Raw genomic sequence first — 25246 nt, forward strand, 5'->3', positions numbered from 1 at the left:
GTAGGGATGGAGGAGTGATACAGTACCATCCCATTGTAAAGATTAAGCCACTGTATCAGTTGAAGAGGTCAACTCTCACAACAGTGGCCCAAGGTGTCAAAACAAAGAGACAAACTAGAAGGGCACTCGGAGAGCGCAGCGCTCCGCCATGACCGACGGCTTCTTCGTGAGTCGGATCCAGATCCACTCCAAATCTTACAGGGTTCTTACTTGGCCCGTGCGACACCAATTCCACCAAGTTTGGTGAAAAACGGAGCCACTGGTTTTTCCGTAATCCTGCTGAGAAAACGCACGGCACCAAACACACAACCTCCTTGGCAGCGTTAGCCAACATAAGTTAGGAAAACTAAAAGCAGAACAGGTGAACTTTGTTCCTTCTTATTTACAAAGTATTATTGATCAGGAATCCGACCGGGGGAAGGCGGGGGGGTGCACAAGCTTTTTCATCATGATTCAACACGTCAAGTTGTTTGTCTTACATTCATGAAAGTAATTGAAAAGACCGAATGTGGCGTCTTCCAGTGCTCCAGGGGCTTGGTGGAAGCTGTCAACAAGCAGGTATCAGTGAACGGTTAAAGGAACACTCCGCCCATTTTCAACCAGCTTTGTATCATTAGAACATCAGTAGTATATCAGAAAACTGTAAACTGTTTTGAAGTCTGTCATTTAATTTGACAGTTATTGAGTGTTAAAGTGTGGACCAGTGACATCACTGGTCCACACTAACTCAAATTAATAACTCATTAACTCAAATCAACTCTCAATAACTGTCAAACTATTCATCTAGTTTGACAGTTATTGAGAGTTGATTTGAGTTAATGAGTTATTAATTTGAGTTAATGTGGACCAGTGATGTCACTGGTCCACACTTTAACACTCAATAACTGTCAAATTAAATGACAGACTTCAAAACAGTTTACAGTTTTCTGATATACTACTGATGTTCTAATGATACAAAGATGGTTGAAAATGGGCGGAGTGTCCCTTTAAGATTTCCAGTCTGTAAGTCGCCCCTCCTTCAGTCACCTGATGTTCTTGTGTCGTAACAAGAGTGGACGTGCTGCTATAGTGGTTCACACAACACTCCACACCGACGCAAATAAGAACATAAAAAAAAAAGAGAGGGGAGGAGGGAGATTGACGGCAATAACAGGTGAAAAGAAAACAAAGTGCATTGGGGATATGGCATCCTTTCAATTTATACACTTCAAAATAAAACAGTAAATGCGCCAGTGTTGGAAAAATGCACAACATTAAAAAGTAGAAACAAAATCAATAGAGAGGCAAAGTGAACGTCACTTCCTGCTTCAGCACTGTACCAGAGATTTTCTTCCGCAATTTATTTTCCCCATAGGCATTTCGTAAAATGCTTATAAAAATAGTTTTACTTGGTCAAACCAAACGGTTCAGCTATATTTAGAATCGGGAGAGACCATAGAACATTTCACTCGGACCAAAACTTTAAAAAAAAACATTGAACAAATATTTTCTTTAAACCCGCATTTTTTACCGTTTTGGTCCGAGTGAAATGTTATAGCGATCGCTCCCGTTTCTACATATATCTGAACCGTTTGAGTTGAACAAGTAAAACTATTTCTTATAAGCATTTTAGGAAATGTCTCTGGGAAAATAAATGGCGGATGAAAATCTCTGGCACAGTGCTGAAGCGGGAAGTGACGTTCACTTTGGCTCTCTATTCAGTCCATCCTGAGAACGATCTGAAATAAATACACCCCGGGCCCATTCCTTGAGCACATCTTGTTGATTGACGGTGTGTGTTTGTGTGTGTGTCAGACAACTCAGTCCAGGCTGTGTCTGTCGTTGTGTCAGTATCCTTGTAGTCCATTGTAAACCTTCTGTAGAGAACCCTGCTTCAGAAGACTCCGAATACCTGCAACAACACAACAATGTTGCTTAACAACAACACTACCACCACCAGACAACACGGCATCTTCAGTATGTACGTCATCAAAAATGTATGATTCTATTCACTATTGATCTAAACATTTCTCCTGAATATTTGCACCCGGACGCCATGGTTCGAGCCTCTCGGACTACTAGGCGGTCTGCCGTCCGAGGACTAACCACAGCACAACCTGCTTAGCTTCCCAGACAAGCTAGCTCTGTGAGGCAGGAGAGCTACTGTATGGTGCTGGCCTATCTGTGAGGCAGGAGAGCTACTGTATGGTGCTGGCCTATCTGTGAGGCAGGAGAGCTACTGTATGGTGCTGGCCTATCTGTGAGGCAGGAGAGCTACTGTATGGTGCTGGCCTATCTGTGAGGCAGGAGAGCTACTGTATGGTTGTATGGTGCTGGCCTATCTGTGAGGCAGGAGAGCTACTGTATGGTTGTATGGTGCTGGCCTATCTGTGAGGCAGGAGAGCTACTGTATGGTTGTATGGTGCTGGCCTATCTGTGAGGCAGGAGAGCTACTGTATGGCTGTATGGTGCTGGCCTATCTGTGAGGCAGGAGAGCTACTGTATGGTTGTATGGTGCTGGCCTATCTGTGAGGCAGGAGAGCTACTGTATGGTTGTATGGTGCTGGCCTATCTGTGAGGCAGGAGAGCTACTGTATGGTTGTATGGTGCTGGCCTATCTGTGAGGCAGGAGAGCTACTGTATGGTTGTATGGTGCTGGCCTATGTCAAGCGCTTTTGAGGACATGGTCCAAATAGATCCTTTTTTTGACGTTTGTGGTGCCCCTAGTCTGACTCAATGGAAGTATGTTGCGGGTGTAAGCCCTGCAGTCAGAAATCCCCACCGCATCCGTTATCTGGGCGTTTTCAAAGTCCACGTAGCTACGTGAAACAACAACAACCGCAGAGGTAGTTTTACATAATGTGTTTTACTCTTTTATATGTCTTTTTTGTGTGGGGATATAGACATTTGGTGTCAGCAAAATAAGTCCCTCCCCCCCCCCCGGGGCACTATTTTGCAAGAGTACTGTCACCACATCCTGTGTGCTTGTGATTGGTTCTTTGATTGGTTCTTTGTAGAAATGAGACTGACTGTTGTTGATATAGAATGGAATTTCACAGCCAAAAGGTAAACCAGTTGTGATTAAATGATGGAGCCAGGAGTCAGAAGAAGTCGTCTGATATGATGTGTTTGACATACTGTAGATCTGATATGATGTGTTTGACATACTGTAGATCTGATATGATGTGTTTGACATACTGTAGATCTGATATGATGTGTTTGACATACTGTAGATCTGATATGATGTGTTTGACATACTGTAGATCTTGATATGATGTGTTTGACATACTGTAGATCTTGATATGATGTGTTTGACATACTGTAGATCTTGATATGATGTGTTTGACATACTGTAGATCTGATATGATGTGTTTGACATACTGTAGATCTGATATGATGTGTTTGACATACTGTAGATCTTGTGTTTGACATACTGTAGATCTTGTGTTTGACATACTGTAGATCTTGGCCAAGAGATGCACTCTTGTATATTCACAGATGGATACACAGGCTGACATACATTGAACAGAAAGTCAAAGATACTTATAGGACACACATCAGATTACATGTCTTGACGCACACTTGAAGGCTACTCTGTAGTCTCAACCAATCTGTTATTCTGGCCCTGTAGAGGGCACCGTGGCACGGTGACAGAGCACAGTGTGCGATAGAGAGGAGCTGCAAATATCATATCGGACGACTTCTTCTGACTCCTGGCTCCATCATTTGATCACAACTGGTTTTCTTCAAGTGGTTTCACCGTTTACCTTTCGGCTGTGAAATTCCATTCTACAGTATATCAGTTGTAAAAACAGCAATACTTGCATTTTAACACGTTCACTGCCATTGACGTATTAATACGTCAAAAATAATCCAACGGTTGACTGCCAGCGACGTATTAATACGTCAAAAAAAATCGTTTTTTTTTTTTTGACGGTGCTACGTGGATCAATGCCCCCCGCGTCTCCTATGGAGATATTGGAAGTATTGAATGTGTATAATCTATTTTACCGACCAGCTAGGTGGCGACGGTCCTCTCCCGACAGAGAGAAAGTCAACCAAAAGCAGCCGCCTCCCGCGGCTGCTTCCTCCATTCTCAAGGAAATGGCTTGGCGATTTTACAGTCAGAAACGAACGAGCCTCATTCTCATACTGTAGGCGGGGGCGCTTTCGCGCTGCTGCGGTGGGGGGTTCCAGAAATGGACTGGGTGGGCAGCATAAAGCCTAGAGGTAGCACGGGGCTTCATCGGGGCTCTCAAACCCAAGAGACGAGTGAGACCTATCCACACTCGCTGCCAGGGAGGGAGGCTGCTCAAACTCGCTGCCAGGGAGGGAGGCTGCTCAAACTCGCAGCAGCAGCAGCAGCAGCAGAGCACTCGCTTGTGACAAACGCAGGCTGAAAGCCACTAGACACGCCCACGGAGGGAGGAGTTGAAGGAGAGGGCGTTCGGAACTATATTGTTTGGATGTCTGATCTCTCACTGATGCCAAAAATAAATGGTTAAAGTGACTGTTCTGCCTGTTTGATTGAATTTCACAAAACTGCGATTATCTCAGCTTTCACTCTCAGACGCTAAAACCATGCTGTACTCAACGGCTAATATCTACATAACTACTAACTCTACAAACTAACTCTTTTAGACAGAGAAAGCACACATTCTATTAGTACTTTTGTGAACTTTGTGTTGACAAACTCCAAGCAGAAAAGAATCCTCGGCTCTTGTAAAATGAGCCAGAATCCTCAAAAAACGGCTTGGCAAAAGCTACCTACAGCAAAAAAAAAACGGCTGGCAGTCAATGTGTTAAAACGATGATCGGCAATGCGAAAATACTCTGAGGAGTTACTTAGAATGAAGAGTAAGGCCCCGATCAAACGGAGCGCGTTTTAGCAGCCTGGGGCAGCTTTTTCTCATCGTTTTCAATGGGAGTGAAGTGTTTTGCTCGCTACTTTAGCATTGCTGAGTGCCTTGTGTTTTCCCGTTCTGTGCGCCTCAAGTTGAAGAAATCTCAAATCAGAGCGGAAAAGTGCCCGACGTCATTTGCATTCACCTGTCATCACCAAACTGTAGTGATTCACCTGTCATCACCAAACTGTAGTGATTCACCTGTCATCACCAAACTGCAGTGATTCACCTGTCATCACCAAACTGTAGTGATTATTCACCTGTCATCACCAAACTGTAGTGATTCACCTGTCATCACCAAACTGTAGTGATTCACCTGTGATCACCAAACTGTAGTGATTCACCTGTCATCACCAAACTGCAGTGATTCACCTGTCATCACCAAACTGCAGTGATTCACCTGTCATCACCAAACTGATTCACCTGTCATCACCAAACTGCAGTGATTCACCTGTCATCACCAAACTGTAGTGATTCACCTGTCATCACCAAACTGATTCACCTGTCATCACCAAACTGCAGTGATTCACCTGTCATCACCAAACTGATTCACCTGTCATCACCAAACTGATTCACCTGTCATCACCAAACTGATTCACCTGTCATCACCAAACTGCAGTGATTCACCTGTCATCACCAAACTGATTCACCTGTCATCACCAAACTGCAGTGATTCACCTGTCATCACCAAACTGCAGTGATTCACCTGTCATCACCAAACTGTAGTGATTCACCTGTCATCACCAAACTGCAGTGATTCACCTGTCATCACCAAACTGATTCACCTGTCATCACCAAACTGTAGTGATTCACCTGTCATCACCAAACTGCAGTGATTCACCTGTCATCACCAAACTGCAGTGATTCACCTGTCATCACCAAACTGATTCACCTGTCATCACCAAACTGATTCACCTGTCATCACCAAACTGCAGTGATTCACCTGTCATCACCAAACTGATTCACCTGTCATGACCAAACTGCAGTGATTCACCTGTCATCACCAAACTGCAGTGATTCACCTGTCATCACCAAACTGTAGTGATTCACCTGTCATCACCAAACTGCAGTGATTCACCTGTCATCACCAAACTGATTCACCTGTCATCACCAAACTGTAGTGATTCACCTGTCATCACCAAACTGCAGTGATTCACCTGTCATCACCAAACTGTAGTGATTCACCTGTCATCACCAAACTGCGGTGATTCACCCGTCATCACCAAACTGCAGTGATTCGTGCAATAAAGCAGGCCTGCTTGGTACTTTCGATGGATGGTTGTAAAGATAATAAAACCTTTTTCCCACTAGACCAAAGTAAGAGTAAGAGGAGCCAGACTCCCAGACAGAGACAGTCTGGCAAGCGAGACTAGTAAGTGCCCTCTGCCTGTCCATTTTTAGGAAGATCAGATCAATGTTTAAATAGATGTTTAAATAGCGGTTAGGCTAAGGACAGTGATTCGGTGGTTGCCTAAGAACGAACAAAAGCCACAGCAAGCTGCTTTCTGTAGGCGAATCAACGAGAAAGGGAGTGTGGTGCGCGTCTGATCGGGGTTAACTATAACAGAAGCAATTGACTTTTTATGCAAGGTAGTGACATAAAGTAACTTTCCACAAATCTGATCCTATAAACAAACAATTCATCCCGCTCCACTCTCTGCACCCCCTCACCCTCTTTTCCCACCCAAACACCTCCGCTCTGCTCCCTCCATCCTCACCGTCTTTCTGCTGCTCGTCCAGCTGGGTCTGGGGGAACTCCACGTCGAACGTGATGATGAGGGAACCGCGGATGTTGATGTTGTCAAAGTTGGGCAGGCCCTCTCCCTTCTTCCACAGCCTGGCACCAGGCTTGGTGATCTTGTCTCTCCCTATATGGACCTGTCACGCAAAGGCCGAAGCAGCAGCCCAGTTTCATTCACTTACATTGTGACATTTGATCACATCCGTCACATTTCCCATTCATTTAAAATGGGTTGTGTAATAGAGTGCAACTTTCTGAAACATTAAAGGCAGAAAAAAATGCCCCAGAATTGTAAAAAAAAAAGAAAGAAAGAAAGTGTGTTTGGAACCTTGTGTCCATCCAAGTGTGTGATTTCCATCTCAAAGCCGACCAGAGCCTCCACCAGGGAGATGGTGACATTGGTGTACAGGTCGTCTCCTCGACGTTCAAACACGGGATGTCTAAAAAGACACACATATCCAACATTAGCAAACACATTCTGTCACCTACACATGTCCAACATTAGCAAACACATTCTGTCACCTACACATGTCCAACATTAGCAAACACATTCTGTCACCTAATGTGACGGAGAGTTTGCCCGACACCTCTTTGGGTGCAAAACACAGAGATTGCGGATCATTAATTCCAAGATAGTTCCAAAGTTCCTACTTCAACACTTTGATGCGGAAACGTAGATCTCCAGGCTCTCCATCGATGTGAGGTTCCCCTGTGGGGCAAACCAAAAAAGGTAAGGACAGAGAATATACATGTATATAAAAAAAAATCATATTAATTCAGACTTGAGCCAGGGCTGACCTTCTCCAATGAAAGGGTACTCCATCTCATCTCTCACTCCCTGCTCAATTTCTACCTCCAGGGTTCTCTCTTCGTTTACCAGCCTGCACACAGAACACAGCCACATCCCATCCATTTAGAAATAACATCAGCACATTCACGCCAAACAGTTCTGAACAAAGAGTGTTGATATTCAAGTTTGTACAAATATCCTGCTGAAGCTTATTACAGCTCGAATACAAAATGAGTTGGTGTGTATACAATGACTCAGTGAGTTTGGACTTAGTTTATAATATTGATACAATGACTCAGTGAGTTTGGACTTAGTTTATAATATTGATACAATGACTCAGTCAGTTTGGACTTAGTTTATAATATTGACACAATGACTCTGAGTTTGGACTTACTTTATAATATTGATACAATGACTCAGTGAGTTTGGACTTACTTTATAATATTGATACAATGACTCAGTGAGTTTGGACTTACTTTATAATATTGACACAATGACTCAGTCAGTTTGGACTTACTTTATAATATTGATACAATGACTCAGTCAGTTTGGACTTACTTTATAATATTGATACAATGACTCAGTCAGTTTGGACTTACTTTATAATATTGATACAATGAATCAGTCAGTTTGGACTTACTTTATAATATTGATACAATGACTCAGTCAGTTTGGACTTACTTTATAATATTGATACAATGACTCAGTCAGTTTGGACTTACTTTATAATATTGATACAATGACTCAGTCAGTTTGGACTTTATAATATTGATACAATGACTCAGTCAGTTTGGACTTACTTTATAATATTGATACACTGACTCAGTCAGTTTGGACTTACTTTATAATATTGATACAATGACTCAGTCAGTTTGGACTTACCGTAAATTCCGGACTATAAGCCGCGGCTTTTTTCCCGTTTTTTGGGCTTTTTTGCCCCCTGCGGCTTATATAACGGTGCGTCTTATCTATGGATTTTTTCCAAAAAAAAAAAAAAATCTCTCTTTTTTAGCACTCTTTCTAACTATAAATCCACTTCTGTTTTAATTTCCTCTCTTGCCCTCTTTTAACAACATAACATAACATAACATAACACAACACAGGTAAGCAGAAAGAAAAAGACGAAGCAATCACGCCATGAATGAGGAAATGACTCACCTGCTGGAGGCTGGAGATACACCGCTTGGGCTAAACTTTTACTCCGTGAAACACTATCGATTAAGTCCGACATCGCTCAGAGGTTTTGAGCAGCTTGAAAACAAGTTTGAAAACGTGCAGAAGTCCATCCACTCACTCACTAAAGAAACTAAGGCAACCGTGAACAGAGTTTATAATGCGGAAAAGCGCATCCGCGCACTGGAGGACAAAAACAACACAGTGAGTCCGAAAATGGATAAAATGCAAAATCGAAACCCTGCACACGCAGGTTGATGACTTAATCAGCAGGAGTAAAAGAAATAACATTCGCCTGATCAATGTAAAAGAGGGAGCTGAGATTGGTGACATGGACGCTTTCGTGGCAAAATCCTGTGTTACATCCTGGACCTGAAGGAAGGCGAGAAACCACCAGAGGTGGACAGGGCACACCGGGCGCCTCGGCCACGTCCAGACCCCGGCCTGCCACCGAGGGCCATCTTCATCTGCCTACTCCGCTGGCCCGACCGTCAACTCATCCTCCAGGCTGCGGGGAAGAAGCCCCTCACCTGGGAGGGTACGCGCTTTTTCGTCCGGCAGGACCTCTCCGCGTTGGTGCAACAGAAACGCGCAACATACAACAGCATCATCGAGTCAATGGATATCGCTTTGGCGTACTGTACCCAGCGAGACTCGTCATAACCATTGATGGACAGCGGCGGAACAAGAGCTCAAAGTGAAACTGCCGAATATCTTTTGAGTTGGACTGGTCAATAGTACTGTGAGTAACTAAAATAAAAAAATAAAAAACGGAATTCTCTCTTCTTTAGCACTCTTTCTAACTATAAATCCACTTCTGTTTTAATTTCCTCTCTTGCCCTCTTTTCACCACACCGCGGACACTGTGTGCACTGTAAAAAAAACAAAAAATACCACAATGTGTGATTTTGTCTGGGGATTAGTGACCTGACTTTTGTTTTGTTGAAATGTTAATAAATGGGAGCTTCCCCAAACAGCCATCTCTTTCCCGACAATCCCCTCTGTGCACGAAGCCTTACATATGGTAATTAAACATCAAAACACCCGCGGCTTATAGACCGGTGCGGCTTATAGAAGAAAAAAATAGTCACCTTTGAAGGTGCGGCTTATAGACCGGTGCGTCTTATAGTCCGGAATTTACGGTACTTTATAATATTGATACAATGACTCAGTCAGTTTGGACTTACTTTATAATATTGACACAATGACTCAGTCAGTTTGGACTTACTTTATAATATTGATACAATGACTCAGTCAGTTTGGACTTACTTTATAATATTGATACAATGACTCAGTCAGTTTGGACTTACTTTATAATATTGATACAATGACTCAGTGAGTTTGGACTTACTTTATAATATTGATACAATGACTCAGTCAGTTTGGACTTTATAATATTGACACAATGACTCAGTCAGTTTGGACTTTATAATATTGATACAATGACTCAGTCAGTTTGGACTTACTTTATAATATTGATACAATGACTCAGTCAGTTTGGACTTACTTTATAATATTGATACAATGACTCAGTCAGTTTGGACTTACTTTATAATATTGATACAATGACTCAGTCAGTTTGGACTTACTTTATAATATTGATACACTGACTCAGTCAGTTTGGACTTACTTTATAATATTGATACAATGACTCAGTCAGTTTGGACTTACTTTATAATATTGATACAATGACTCAGTCAGTTTGGACTTACTTTATAATATTGACACAATGACTCAGTCAGTTTGGACTTACTTTATAATATTGATACAATGACTCAGTCAGTTTGGACTTACTTTATAATATTGATACAATGACTCAGTCAGTTTGGACTTACTTTATAATATTGATACAATGACTCAGTGAGTTTGGACTTACTTTATAATATTGATACAATGACTCAGTCAGTTTGGACTTACTTTATAACATTGATACAATGACTCAGTCAGTTTGGACTTACTTTATAATATTGATACAATGACTCAGTCAGTTTGGACTTACTTTATAATATTGATACAATGACTCAGTCAGTTTGGACTTACTTTATAATATTGATACAATGACTCAGTCAGTTTGGACTTACTTTATAATATTGACACAATGACTCAGTCAGTTTGGACTTACTTTATAATATTGATACAATGACTCAGTCAGTTTGGACTTACTTTATAATATTGATACAATGACTCAGTCAGTTTGGACTTACTTTATAATATTGATACAATGACTCAGTCAGTTTGGACTTTATAATATTGATACAATGACTCAGTCAGTTTGGACTTACTTTATAATATTGATACAATGACTCAGTCAGTTTGGACTTACTTTATAATATTGATACAATGACTCAGTCAGTTTGGACTTACTTTATAATATTGACACAATGACTCTGAGTTTGGACTTGCTTTATAATATTGATACAATGACTCAGTCAGTTTGGACTTACTTTATAATATTGATACAATGATTCAGTCAGTTTGGACTTAGTTTATAATATTGACACAATGACTCAGTCAGTTTGGACTTACTTTATAATATTGATACAATGACTCAGTCAGTTTGGACTTACTTTATAATATTGATACAATGACTCAGTCAGTTTGGACTTACTTTATAATATTGATACACTGACTCAGTCAGTTTGGACTTACTTTATAATATTGATACAATGACTCAGTGAGTTTGGACTTACTTTATAATATTGATACAATGACTCAGTCAGTTTGGACTTACTTTATAATATTGATACAATGACTCAGTCAGTTTGGACTTACTTTATAATATTGATACAATGACTCAGTCAGTTTGGACTTACTTTATAATATTGATACAATGACTCAGTCAGTTTGGACTTACTTTATAATATTGATACAATGACTCAGTCAGTTTGGACTTACTTTATAATATTGACACAATGACTCAGTCAGTTTGGACTTTATAATATTGATACAATGACTCAGTCAGTTTGGACTTACTTTATAATATTGATACAATGGCTCAGTCAGTTTGGACTTACTTTATAATATTGATACAATGACTCAGTCAGTTTGGACTTTATAATATTGATACAATGACTCAGTCAGTTTGGACTTACTTTATAATATTGATACAATGACTCAGTCAGTTTTTGACTTACTTTATAATATTGACACAATGACTCTGAGTTTGGACTTGCTTTATAATATTGATACAATGACTCAGTCAGTTTGGACTTACTTTATAATATTGATACAATGATTCAGTCAGTTTGGACTTAGTTTATAATATTGACACAATGACTCAGTCAGTTTGGACTTACTTTATAATATTGATACAATGACTCAGTGAGATTGGACTTACTTTATAATATTGATACAATGACTCAGTCAGTTTGGACTTACTTTATAATATTGATACAATGACTCAGTCAGTTTGGACTTACTTTGTAATATTGATACAATGACTCAGTGAGTTTGGACTTACTTTATAATATTGATACAATGACTCTGAGTTTGGACTTACTTTATAATATTGATACAATGACTCAGTGAGTTTGGACTTACTTTATAATATTGATACAATGACTCAGTGAGTTTGGACTTACTTTATAATATTGATACAATGACTCAGTCAGTTTGGACTTACTTTATAATATTGATACAATGAATCAGTCAGTTTGGACTTTATAATATTGACACAATGACTCAGTCAGTTTGGACTTACTTTATAATATTGATACAATGACTCAGTCAGTTTGGACTTACTTTATAATATTGATACAATGACTCAGTCAGTTTGGACTTACTTTATAATATTGATACAATGAATCAGTCAGTTTGGACTTTATAATATTGACACAATGACTCAGTCAGTTTGGACTTACTTTATAATATTGATACAATGACTCAGTCAGTTTGGACTTACTTTATAATATTGATACAATGACTCAGTCAGTTTGGACTTACTTTATAATATTGACACAATGACTCAGTCAGTTTGGACTTACTTTATAATATTGATACAATGACTCAGTCAGTTTGGACTTACTTTATAATATTGATACAATGACTCAGTCAGTTTGGACTTACTTTATAATATTGATACAATGACTCAGTCAGTTTGGACTTACTTTATAATATTGATACAATGACTCAGTCAGTTTGGACTTACTTTATAATATTGACACAATGACTCAGTCAGTTTGGACTTACTTTATAATATTGATACAATGACTCAGTCAGTTTGGACTTACTTTATAATATTGACACAATGACTCAGTCAGTTTGGACTTACTTTATAATATTGACACAATGACTCAGTCAGTTTGGACTTACTTTATAATATTGATACAATGACTCAGTCAGTTTGGACTTACTTTATAATATTGATACAATGACTCAGTCAGTTTGGACTTACTTTATAATATTGATACAATGACTCAGTCAGTTTGGACTTACTTTATAATATTGATACAATGACTCAGTCAGTTTGGACTTACTTTATAATATTGATACAATGACTCAGTCAGTTTGGACTTACTTTATAATATTGATACAATGACTCAGTCAGTTTGGACTTACTTTATAATATTGATACAATGACTCAGTCAGTTTGGACTTACTTTATAATATTGACACAATGACTCAGTCAGTTTGGACTTTATAATATTGATACAATGACTCAGTCAGTTTGGACTTACTTTATAATATTGATACAATGACTCAGTCAGTTTGGACTTACTTTATAATATTGATACAATGACTCAGTCAGTTTGGACTTTATAATATTGATACAATGACTCAGTCAGTTTGGACTTACTTTATAATATTGATACAATGACTCAGTCAGTTTTTGACTCACTTTATAATATTGACACAATGACTCTGAGTTTGGACTTGCTTTATAATATTGATACAATGACTCAGTCAGTTTGGACTTACTTTATAATATTGATACAATGATTCAGTCAGTTTGGACTTAGTTTATAATATTGACACAATGACTCAGTCAGTTTGGACTTACTTTATAATATTGATACAATGACTCAGTGAGATTGGACTTACTTTATAATATTGACACAATGATTCAGTCAGTTTGGACTTACTTTATAATATTGATACAATGACTCAGTCAGTTTGGACTTACTTTATAATATTGATACAATGACTCAGTCAGTTTGGACTTACTTTATAATATTGATACAATGACTCAGTGAGTTTGGACTTACTTTATAATATTGATACAATGACTCAGTCAGTTTGGACTTACTTTATAATATTGATACAATGACTCAGTCAGTTTGGACTTACTTTATAATATTGATACAATGACTCAGTCAGTTTGGACTTACTTTATAATATTGATACAATGACTCAGTCAGTTTGGACTTACTTTATAATATTGATACAATGACTCAGTCAGTTTGGACTTACTTTATAATATTGATACAATGACTCAGTCAGTTTGGACTTACTTTGACACAATGACTCAGTCAGTTTGGACTTACTTTATAATATTGATACAATGACTCAGTCAGTTTGGACTTACTTTATAATATTGATACAATGACTCAGTCAGTTTGGACTTACTTTATAATATTGATACAATGACTCAGTCAGTTTGGACTTTATAATATTGATACAATGACTCAGTCAGTTTGGACTTACTTTATAATATTGATACAATGACTCAGTCAGTTTGGACTTACTTTATAATATTGATACAATGACTCAGTCAGTTTGGACTTACTTTATAATATTGACACAATGACTCTGAGTTTGGACTTGCTTTATAATATTGATACAATGACTCAGTCAGTTTGGACTTACTTTATAATATTGATACAATGATTCAGTCAGTTTGGACTTAGTTTATAATATTGACACAATGACTCAGTCAGTTTGGACTTACTTTATAATATTGATACAATGACTCAGTCAGTTTGGACTTACTTTATAATATTGATACAATGACTCAGTCAGTTTGGACTTACTTTATAATATTGATACACTGACTCAGTCAGTTTGGACTTACTTTATAATATTGATACAATGACTCAGTGAGTTTGGACTTACTTTATAATATTGATACAATGACTCAGTCAGTTTGGACTTACTTTATAATATTGATACAATGACTCAGTCAGTTTGGACTTACTTTATAATATTGATACAATGACTCAGTCAGTTTGGACTTACTTTATAATATTGATACAATGACTCAGTCAGTTTGGACTTACTTTATAATATTGATACAATGACTCAGTCAGTTTGGACTTACTTTATAATATTGACACAATGACTCAGTCAGTTTGGACTTTATAATATTGATACAATGACTCAGTCAGTTTGGACTTACTTTATAATATTGATACAATGGCTCAGTCAGTTTGGACTTACTTTATAATATTGATACAATGACTCAGTCAGTTTGGACTTTATAATATTGATACAATGACTCAGTCAGTTTGGACTTACTTTATAATATTGATACAATGACTCAGTCAGTTTTTGACTTACTTTATAATATTGACACAATGACTCTGAGTTTGGACTTGCTTTATAATATTGATACAATGACTCAGTCAGTTTGGACTTACTTTATAATATTGATACAATGATTCAGTCAGTTTGGACTTAGTTTATAATATTGACACAATGACTCAGTCAGTTTGGACTTACTTTATAATATTGATACAATGACTCAGTGAGATTGGACTTACTTTATAATATTGATACAATGACTCAGTCAGTTTGGACTTACTTTATAATATTGATACAATGACTCAGTCAGTTTGGACTTACTTTGTAATATTGATACAATGACTCAGTGAGTTTGGACTTACTTTATAATATTGATACAATGACTCTGAGTTTGGACTTACTTTATAATATTGATACAATGACTCAGTGAGTTTGGACTTACTTTATAATATTGATACAATGACTCAGTGAGTTTGGACTTACTTTATAATATTGATACAATGACTCAGTCAGTTTGGACTTACTTTATAATATTGATACAATGAATCAGTCAGTTTGGACTTTATAATATTGACACAATGACTCAGTCAGTTTGGACTTACTTTATAATATTGATACAATGACTCAGTCAGTTTGGACTTACTTTATAATATTGATACAATGACTCAGTCAGTTTGGACTTACTTTATAATATTGATACAATGAATCAGTCAGTTTGGACTTTATAATATTGACACAATGACTCAGTCAGTTTGGACTTACTTTATAATATTGATACAATGACTCAGTCAGTTTGGACTTACTTTATAATATTGATACAATGACTCAGTCAGTTTGGACTTACTTTATAATATTGACACAATGACTCAGTCAGTTTGGACTTACTTTATAATATTGATACAATGACTCAGTCAGTTTGGACTTACTTTATAATATTGATACAATGACTCAGTCAGTTTGGACTTACTTTATAATATTGATACAATGACTCAGTCAGTTTGGACTTACTTTATAATATTGATACAATGACTCAGTCAGTTTGGACTTACTTTATAATATTGACACAATGACTCAGTCAGTTTGGACTTACTTTATAATATTGATACAATGACTCAGTCAGTTTGGACTTACTTTATAATATTGACACAATGACTCAGTCAGTTTGGACTTACTTTATAATATTGACACAATGACTCAGTCAGTTTGGACTTACTTTATAATATTGATACAATGACTCAGTCAGTTTGGACTTACTTTATAATATTGATACAATGACTCAGTCAGTTTGGACTTACTTTATAATATTGATACAATGACTCAGTCAGTTTGGACTTACTTTATAATATTGATACAATGACTCAGTCAGTTTGGACTTACTTTATAATATTGATACAATGACTCAGTCAGTTTGGACTTACTTTATAATATTGATACAATGACTCAGTCAGTTTGGACTTACTTTATAATATTGATACAATGACTCAGTCAGTTTGGACTTACTTTATAATATTGACACAATGACTCAGTCAGTTTGGACTTTATAATATTGATACAATGACTCAGTCAGTTTGGACTTACTTTATAATATTGATACAATGACTCAGTCAGTTTGGACTTACTTTATAATATTGATACAATGACTCAGTCAGTTTGGACTTTATAATATTGATACAATGACTCAGTCAGTTTGGACTTACTTTATAATATTGATACAATGACTCAGTCAGTTTTTGACTCACTTTATAATATTGACACAATGACTCTGAGTTTGGACTTGCTTTATAATATTGATACAATGACTCAGTCAGTTTGGACTTACTTTATAATATTGATACAATGATTCAGTCAGTTTGGACTTAGTTTATAATATTGACACAATGACTCAGTCAGTTTGGACTTACTTTATAATATTGATACAATGACTCAGTGAGATTGGACTTACTTTATAATATTGACACAATGATTCAGTCAGTTTGGACTTACTTTATAATATTGATACAATGACTCAGTCAGTTTGGACTTACTTTATAATATTGATACAATGACTCAGTCAGTTTGGACTTACTTTGTAATATTGATACAATGACTCAGTGAGTTTGGACTTACTTTATAATATTGATACAATGACTCAGTGAGTTTGGACTTACTTTATAATATTGATACAATGACTCAGTGAGTTTGGACTTACTTTATAATATTGATACAATGACTCAGTGAGTTTGGACTTACTTTATAATATTGATACAATGACTCAGTCAGTTTGGACTTACTTTATAATATTGATACAATGAATCAGTCAGTTTGGACTTTATAATATTGATACAATGACTCAGTCAGTTTGGACTTACTTTATAATATTGATACAATGACTCAGTCAGTTTGGACTTACTTTATAATATTGATACAATGACTCAGTCAGTTTGGACTTACTTTATAATATTGATACAATGACTCAGTCAGTTTGGACTTACTTTATAATATTGATACAATGACTCAGTCAGTTTGGACTTACTTTATAATATTGACACAATGACTCAGTCAGTTTGGACTTACTTTATAATATTGATACAATGACTCAGTCAGTTTGGACTTACTTTATAATATTGACACAATGACTCAGTCAGTTTGGACTTACTTTATAATATTGACACAATGACTCAGTCAGTTTGGACTTACTTTATAATATTGATACAATGACTCAGTCAGTTTGGACTTACTTTATAATATTGATACAATGACTCAGTCAGTTTGGACTTACTTTATAATATTGATACAATGACTCAGTCAGTTTGGACTTACTTTATAATATTGATACAATGACTCAGTCAGTTTGGACTTACTTTATAATATTGATACAATGACTCAGTCAGTTTGGACTTACTTTATAATATTGATACAATGACTCAGTCAGTTTGGACTTACTTTATAATATTGATACAATGACTCAGTCAGTTTGGACTTACTTTATAATATTGATACAATGACTCAGTCAGTTTGGACTTACTTTATAATATTGATACAATGACTCAGTCAGTTTGGACTTACTTTATAATATTGATACAATGACTCAGTCAGTTTGGACTTACCGTAAATTCCGGACTATAAGCAGCGGCTTTTTTCCCGTTTTTTGGCCTTTTTTGCCCCCTGCGGCTTATATAACGGTGCGTCTTATCTATGGATTTTTTCCAAAAAAAAAAAAAAAAATCTCTCTTTTTTAGCACTCTTTCTAACTATAAATCCACTTCTGTTTTAATTTCCTCTCTTGCCCTCTTTTAACAACATAACATAACATAACACAACACAGGTAAGCAGAAAGAAAAAGACGAAGCAATCACGCCATGAATGAGGAAATGACTCACCTGCTGGAGGCTGGAGATACACGCTTGGGCTAAACTTTTACTCCGTGAAACACTATCGATTAAGTCCGACATCGCTCAGAGGTTTTGAGCAGCTTGAAAACAAGTTTGAAAACGTGCAGAAGTCCATCCACTCACTCACTAAAGAAACTAAGGCAACCGTGAACAGAGTTTATAATGCGGAAAAGCGCATCCGCGCACTGGAGGACAAAAACAACACAGTGAGTCCGAAAACGGATAAAATGCAAAATCGAAACCCTGCACACGCAGGTTGATGACTTAATCAGCAGGAGTAAAAGAAATAACATTCGCCTGATCAATGTAAAAGAGGAGCTGAGATTGGTGACATGGACGCTTTTGTGGCAAAATCCTGTGTTACATCCTGGACCTGAAGGAAGGCGAGAAACCACCAGAGGTGGACAGGGCACACCGGGCGCCTCGGCCACGTCCAGACCCCGGCCTGCCACCGAGGGCCATCTTCATCTGCCTACTCCGCTGGCCCGACCGTCAACTCATCCTCCAGGCTGCGGGGAAGAAGCCCCTCACCTGGGAGGGTACGCGCTTTTTCGTCGGCAGGACCTCTCCGCGTTGGTGCAACAGAAACGCGCAACATACAACAGCATCATCGAGTCAATGGATATCGCTTTGGCGTACTGTACCCAGCGAGACTCGTCATAACCAGACCGGACTATCTTTAGCACTCTTTCTAACTATAAATCCACTTCTGTTTTAATTTCCTCTCTTGCCCTCTTTTCACCACACCGCGACACTGTGTGCCCAGCGGCGGAACAAGAGCTCAAAGTGAAACTGCCGAATATCTTTTGAGTTGGACTGGTCAATAGTACTGTGAGTAACTAAAATAAAAAAATAAAAAACGGAATTCTCTCTTCTTTAGCACTCTTTCTAACTATAAATCCACTTCTGTTTTAATTTCCTCTCTTGCCCTCTTTTCACCACACCGCGGACACTGTGTGCACTGTAAAAAAAAACAAAAAATACCACAATGTGTGATTTTGTCTGGGGATTAGTGACCTGACTTTTGTTTTGTTGAAATGTTAATAAATGGGAGCTTCCCCAAACAGCCTCTCTTTCCCGACAATCCCCTCTGTGCACGAAGCCTTACATATGGTAATTAAACATCAAAACACCCGCGGCTTATAGACCGGTGCGGCTTATAGAAGAAAAAAATAGTCACCTTTGAAGGTGCGGCTTATAGACCGGTGCGTCTTATAGTCCGGAATTTACGGTACTTTATAATATTGATACAATGACTCAGTCAGTTTGGACTTACTTTATATTGGGACACTCGTCGCAGACAACATCCTGAGTCATCTGGAAGCGGCCTGGTCCGAGCTGCGTCGTCCTCATCTCCTGTCTGCAGTTGCATTTCCTCTTACCTGGGGCTTCTTTAGCTATAGGCTTGTTACGTACAACCTGGGGGGAGATTTCAGAATAGGAAAATAGATAAAGAGAGCGATGGGCCAGGAAAGTCTATGACTGTCATTTGAATAGTCTGTGTGGTATTCTGTTTTAGAACATACAGTCGGAGGTAATTCCACTTTGTGTTTTTAAGGATTTCAAGATAATGACTAGGGCTGGGTATCGGTACTCTATACCTTTGAGGTATCGACTGAAATAACCCAATACCAAGTACTATTGAAACTTCTCCAGTCAAACAATACCTGCATTCTTTTTTGTACACAGAACTATCAAAAAAAAAAAAAAAAAGTGTATATATATATATATATATATATATATATATATATATATTTGTATGCTTTTGCTCACAGCCAATCACCGCAACCGTTCTTTGATTTAATGCGACGTGTGATTGGAATCGATATATCGCATCAGCTACTCTAAACTCATCCAGCTCAGTGTGCTGAGATGCCACAAAAACAGAAAAGAACACAAAAAAGAAAAGAAAAGGATAAAAGTATTGACTGAAGTACTCTTTTGGTATCGGTATCATTTTAAGGGTGCTGGTATTGGTACTGGTATCGTACTATTTTAATCGATACAAAGCCCTAATAACTGTATCTCTACTAACATAATATGGTGGATTTCGCGGCGCACAATTGTTCAACTGAGCATGCTCAGAACGCCACATATGCGAGAGAGACAGAGAGAGCGAGCAAGATGTTAACAGGAAGGGAGGGAGAGCGAGATATCTAGAGGGGGGGGGCTGAGAATAGGGTTGGGCACACTAAATGCTCAATTGCACATGCTCAGAACGGCACATACGAGAGAGAGAGAGAGCAAGATGTTAACAGGAGAGAGTGATATACTAGAGACACAGAGGGAGAGAGAGAGACGTTAACAGGAAGGAAGAGGGTGATACACTAAAATACACACATACAAGCCCCACACGTGTAGTGTTGAGCTGTGTGCATCTTTCAGCAGTGAAGGGGGGGGGGGCACTGAGAATTGAGCTGGTACTGCCGGTACAAGTCTGTGCACATATTATATCATAAGAGTGAAGAAAATACTCATCCCATAATCCGTTTCAGCCAATGGGAGAGCACTCTGAGCAGTAGTGGGTGGGACCAGTGGTCTTGAACAGCTATTTGCTCAATGGCTAACGTTATCGTATAATAGCCGCATTTCCTTGGAGGCAACACAACAACTGGGTAACGGATTTTAAAATGGGTGCCAGCATTGAAGGCAGCGTGACTTGTAATGGTAACATACTCACTGTGGCGGTTATAGCCCTTTACTGAGCAAGCTGTATCTACATTCATAGTAGCCTAGCCAGAGATATTTCACTAATGAGGTCATATGAGTGCAGGACCCAGCATGCTCCACCAATCACAGACGACCATACAGCAAGCTCCACCAATCAAAGACGTCGATATTATATTGTCAAATGGTAGTATAGTACTCCATGTTTTTTTTTAATAAACAAGGATGCCATCTTACAGATTTCTGGCTTCTACAGGAAGACTTACCATCCGTTCAGCATGGTCAGGCCTCTGGTAAGTCTACATTGGGTGGTTACGACATTATGGCTATCATCAAAATCTCATTGCAGAATATGAATGGGGAAATATACTCTTCCGGGACCAAGGTGTTACGTGACTGATGAGTTCTACAGAGTCGGGCAGAAGGGGCACAGGCGTGCTAGTGTGTGTGTGTGTGTGTGTGTGTGTGTGTGTGACTGGATATACTGTCATTTAGTGAAGGGTATATTCATGTGGGATGCTAGGTAAGAATTCTCATCTCTTCACCTCGACAAAGTTCCCAGAGTACACCTCTTCGAGTGTGACCTCCAGGTCGAGTATGATGTCATTTCCTCTGGGGATGTTCCTGTCCTGTTGTTGTCGGTTACCACCAAACATGAACCCAAAGTCACCAAAGAAGCTAGAGAGGGAAGACATAGTGATGTTAAAAAGCTTTGTCAAATTGTTCCCATGGTATATCTGAATTATTTTCTTTCCTTTGGTAGTAGTAGTAGTAGATTTCTCTCCATTTCCCATCATTACTAACAGTATTTGTAGCAACATAGGCAGAAGAAGCTTGTTTCATCTGCTGCAATTTGACCACATCAAACCTTTATTACATTCAACACCATCCTACCGCTATTACAGTTGATGCCAACGATGTACTCGCCTTCGCCCTGTCAGCCCTGCCCCACTGCTGCAGCTTGGTTGGCTGCCTTGCTGTATTTCCGTCTTCAATTGGTCGATTTCAAAATGGCCCCTCCTTTCCTCGCTGCCATCCATCGCTCACCACCTTGCAAAGCATGCTGGGATACCTGGCGTCAGGCGTCAAAGACGAGCGGAGGGGCCAAAATCAAATTGAACACGGAAATACAGAAAGGCAGCCAACCACGCTGCAGCAGCGGGGCAGGGCTTGACAGGGCGAAGGCGAGACGATCGCACTTATCGCTTGGCGGTGGGCATTAACCCTTATTGTATTTAAAGAGAGAGAGAGACATGGACACTTGCCTCCCAGTCATTCAATACCAACACAGTACATAGAGTTATACAGTATATACTGTAGTTAGAAAGAATCCTATTGCCATTTGATCCCCAATATCACCACCTCAGTTCATGAAACCAACCTGGAGAAGATATCATTGTGTGAGCCATGGTGACCCTCTTTGAGACCATCCTCTCCATACTGATCATACTGTTTCCTTTTCTCCTCATCGGAGAGGACCTATAAATAAACAACCAGTCAGTCACTGAACAAACCAAATGTACTTTTATAATTGTATATTAGGCATCTTGCGCGCTCGATTCGCTCGCCCTGCAGCTCGCATACGCACGCAGCTCGGCTGGTGCAGGGCTTGACATCATTATTGACCAAAATCATCTTATGACATGACTAATGATGTTATAGTAGGCACTGATGATGTCATAGGCATTGTGACATCATCGGTGATGTCACTCGAGCAATTGTGGTTTTTGGTTATATACACTCGAGCAATTGTGAGATCACTGATGATGTCATAGAGATTGTGACATCATCAGTGGGACAAAAATTTAAACAAACAGTGCCCACTGCTCCCTTTTATATCTCACCCGCCCTGCAGCTTAACCGCTGTGTAGGCTCACTTGCTCTTATGACATCACAACTTTGCATCACTGATGACATCACAATTTATCTTATGACATCACTGATGATGTCACAATTGCTCTTATGACATCACTGATGATGTCACAATGCTTCCTATGACATCATCAGTGGGACAAAAATGGAAACCGATAACATTGCCCACTTACCCAATTTTATATAATAAAGAGATTAACCCCCTTATCATACAGGCAAATGTGACTCTTCCAGGAATATCAATGTGTGATGGGAACACTGGGTTCAGATACACCTGCAGCATTTATCTACGCCTACTGACTCTCCCACTGCACTGCTCCACGTCTGGTTGTCATGAATGCCAGCGGTTCAACATAAGAGTTCAACATAAGAGCCAATCAGATTCAGCCACACGGTCTATCTGACCAATCAGGATCCCCGTCGCGTTTCCAACGAGAACCACTTTTGTATCGGTGCCTGAGGCGCTTCCGTACACAATCACAGAAATTCTATACAAAAGCTATTTGTGCACCCAACAAAGCAATTAGCTACGAATAGCTGTTATTAAAAAAAACAATAAACTGAAGCTGTCCAAGCACAGAAGCACACCGACCCACCTCATAAGCTGCCCCCAAGTCTGCAAATTTGTCCTGAGCTTGTGGGTCATCCTGGTTTCTGTCGGGGTGTAACTGGAGAGCCAGCTTTCTGTAGGCCTTCTTGATGTCTCTGATCGATGCACTCTTTGTCACCCCCAAAATCTGGTAGAAATCTCGCCTACAGGGGAGATACAATGAAGGGGTATGGACAGGCACATGGCAAGAGCAAAATGAATGACTCGCTTATTGAAATGTGTCTCATTAAGGCACAATGATGTATCGACGTGCTGCTGACTACCAAAAAAAAAATAATATTTATGGATAGCCAGCCTCCTACTAGCTTGCTGTTGCCACTGAGTAACGTTAGCGTAACTTGTATTTTGTCTTGGACCCCAGGAAGACTAACTGTCGTCTAGGCGGCAGCTAATGGGGATCATTTTAATGAAGAAATAAACTTGCTAAGCGTTAGCGAGTTCTTCCTCATTCAAAACATGGCTGCACTATGAAAAACCGCAACACTACGTTACCTTTTTATATCACAAAACAAAATAGCAGCCGTGATTGTTAGCAAGTTAGCTTCGGACAGATCTGAGCCTGTTTCAGTCCAACCCACACATGGGAAGCTAGGCTCAGCCGCCTAGACCAATCACAATGGAACATGTGTACCAGCTGGCGATGCTGTTTCACCACTGTGTACCATGAGAGAGTACAAGCAACTCACCCCGCAAGCACCGCCGTGATCAAACAGAGGAGCAGCCAGCACACATTGCACAGATTCATCCCTTTGACAGCCATTGATCCCTGTGTTTCCAGAAAAAGGCCGAAAAGAACTACAGTGTAGTACCGGCTTTTGAAGACTGGCTCCCTGCTGTCAGAGTTACTCGCCTCCTTCCTCCTGTCATGAAGACCCGCCTCTCACACAAACCCCGCCCATTTCTTAAAGAAATAGTGTTACATTTGTACTTGTCTTATTTTGAAATGCCATATTTTTGCTTGTAAGAGAGATCATCATTTTTTTTACGAATTTCTTTAAAGCAGAGCTGGTATCTTTTATGTATGCATCTATCTATCTATCTATAAAAGGGAGCAAGTGGGCAATATCTGTCTCTCTGCGATTTTTGTCCTGTAAGTGATGTCACTCAACTGGAAGTGATGTCATCAGTGATGTCACTTGAGCAATTGTGATGTCATGTCACTGATGATGTCACTATGTCAATGACATCATCAGATGATGTCACTATGTCTATGACGTCATCAGTGATGTCACTCAAGCAATTGTGGTGTCACTGATGATGTCACAATGTCTATGCCATCATCAGTGATGTCACTCAAGCAATTGTGAGAATTCATGGCCATGGTAATCATCACTGATATTGTTGACATTTCCAGAGAGGAGATTGAGAAAGCGTTGAGGGACGAATTTCCGCAGACTCAGACAAGTGCGTCTGGGTCATAGAATGGTCTATACTATCATGAAAGGGAGCAGCACGATGGGTGGATACATGATGAACACTGTAAATAGATTTCACTATGATGAGTTTCCCCATGGGATAAATAAAGGATAACTTAACTTAACTTAACTTAACTATGAAGAAGACGTCAAAGTCCAGTAGGTGGCGGTAATGCACCATTTAAGGATGCCATCGCCATTAAACATGAAAGAAGAAGAAGAAGCGCACGTGCGCGCGTCCTTGGCGCGTCCCCGTGAGCTGCGT

At 39.1% G+C, this 25246-nt stretch overlaps 1 protein-coding gene across 1 annotated transcript; it reads right to left on the bottom strand.

Annotated features, from left to right (window-relative positions):
- Nucleotides 1-946: 946 nt before the first annotated feature.
- dnajb11 (DnaJ heat shock protein family (Hsp40) member B11) lies at nt 947-24372 on the bottom strand. The gene is made up of 10 exons (XM_083642111.1): nt 24253-24372; nt 23553-23709; nt 22466-22563; nt 21630-21762; nt 19694-19836; nt 7423-7505; nt 7276-7333; nt 6953-7064; nt 6602-6761; nt 947-1891 (listed from the first exon to the last, which is right to left on the bottom strand). Exons 1-10 carry the CDS (start codon nt 24324-24326, stop codon nt 1827-1829), a joined length of 1083 nt encoding a protein of 360 aa, XP_083498237.1. The 5' UTR covers nt 24327-24372; the 3' UTR covers nt 947-1826.
- Nucleotides 24373-25246: the final 874 nt, after the last annotated feature.

Source organism: Poromitra crassiceps (assembly GCF_964638095.1).
Source record: "Poromitra crassiceps genome assembly, chromosome: 8".
NCBI lineage: Eukaryota > Metazoa > Chordata > Actinopteri > Beryciformes > Melamphaidae > Poromitra > Poromitra crassiceps.

What these genes read in the sequence shown, in the direction of transcription:
- dnajb11 (XM_083642111.1), bottom strand. Translation starts at nt 24,326, where the DNA reads ATGGCTGTCAAAGGGATGAATCTGTGCAATGTGTGCTGGCTGCTCCTC. An exon ending in ACTTGGGGGCAGCTTATGAG is followed by an intron (nt 22,564 to 23,552) that starts GTGGGTCGGTGT and finishes GTTTATTTATAG; the next exon opens with GTCCTCTCCGATGAGGAGAA. An exon ending in CACACTTGGATGGACACAAG is followed by an intron (nt 6,762 to 6,952) that starts GTTCCAAACACA and finishes TTTGCGTGACAG; the next exon opens with GTCCATATAGGGAGAGACAA.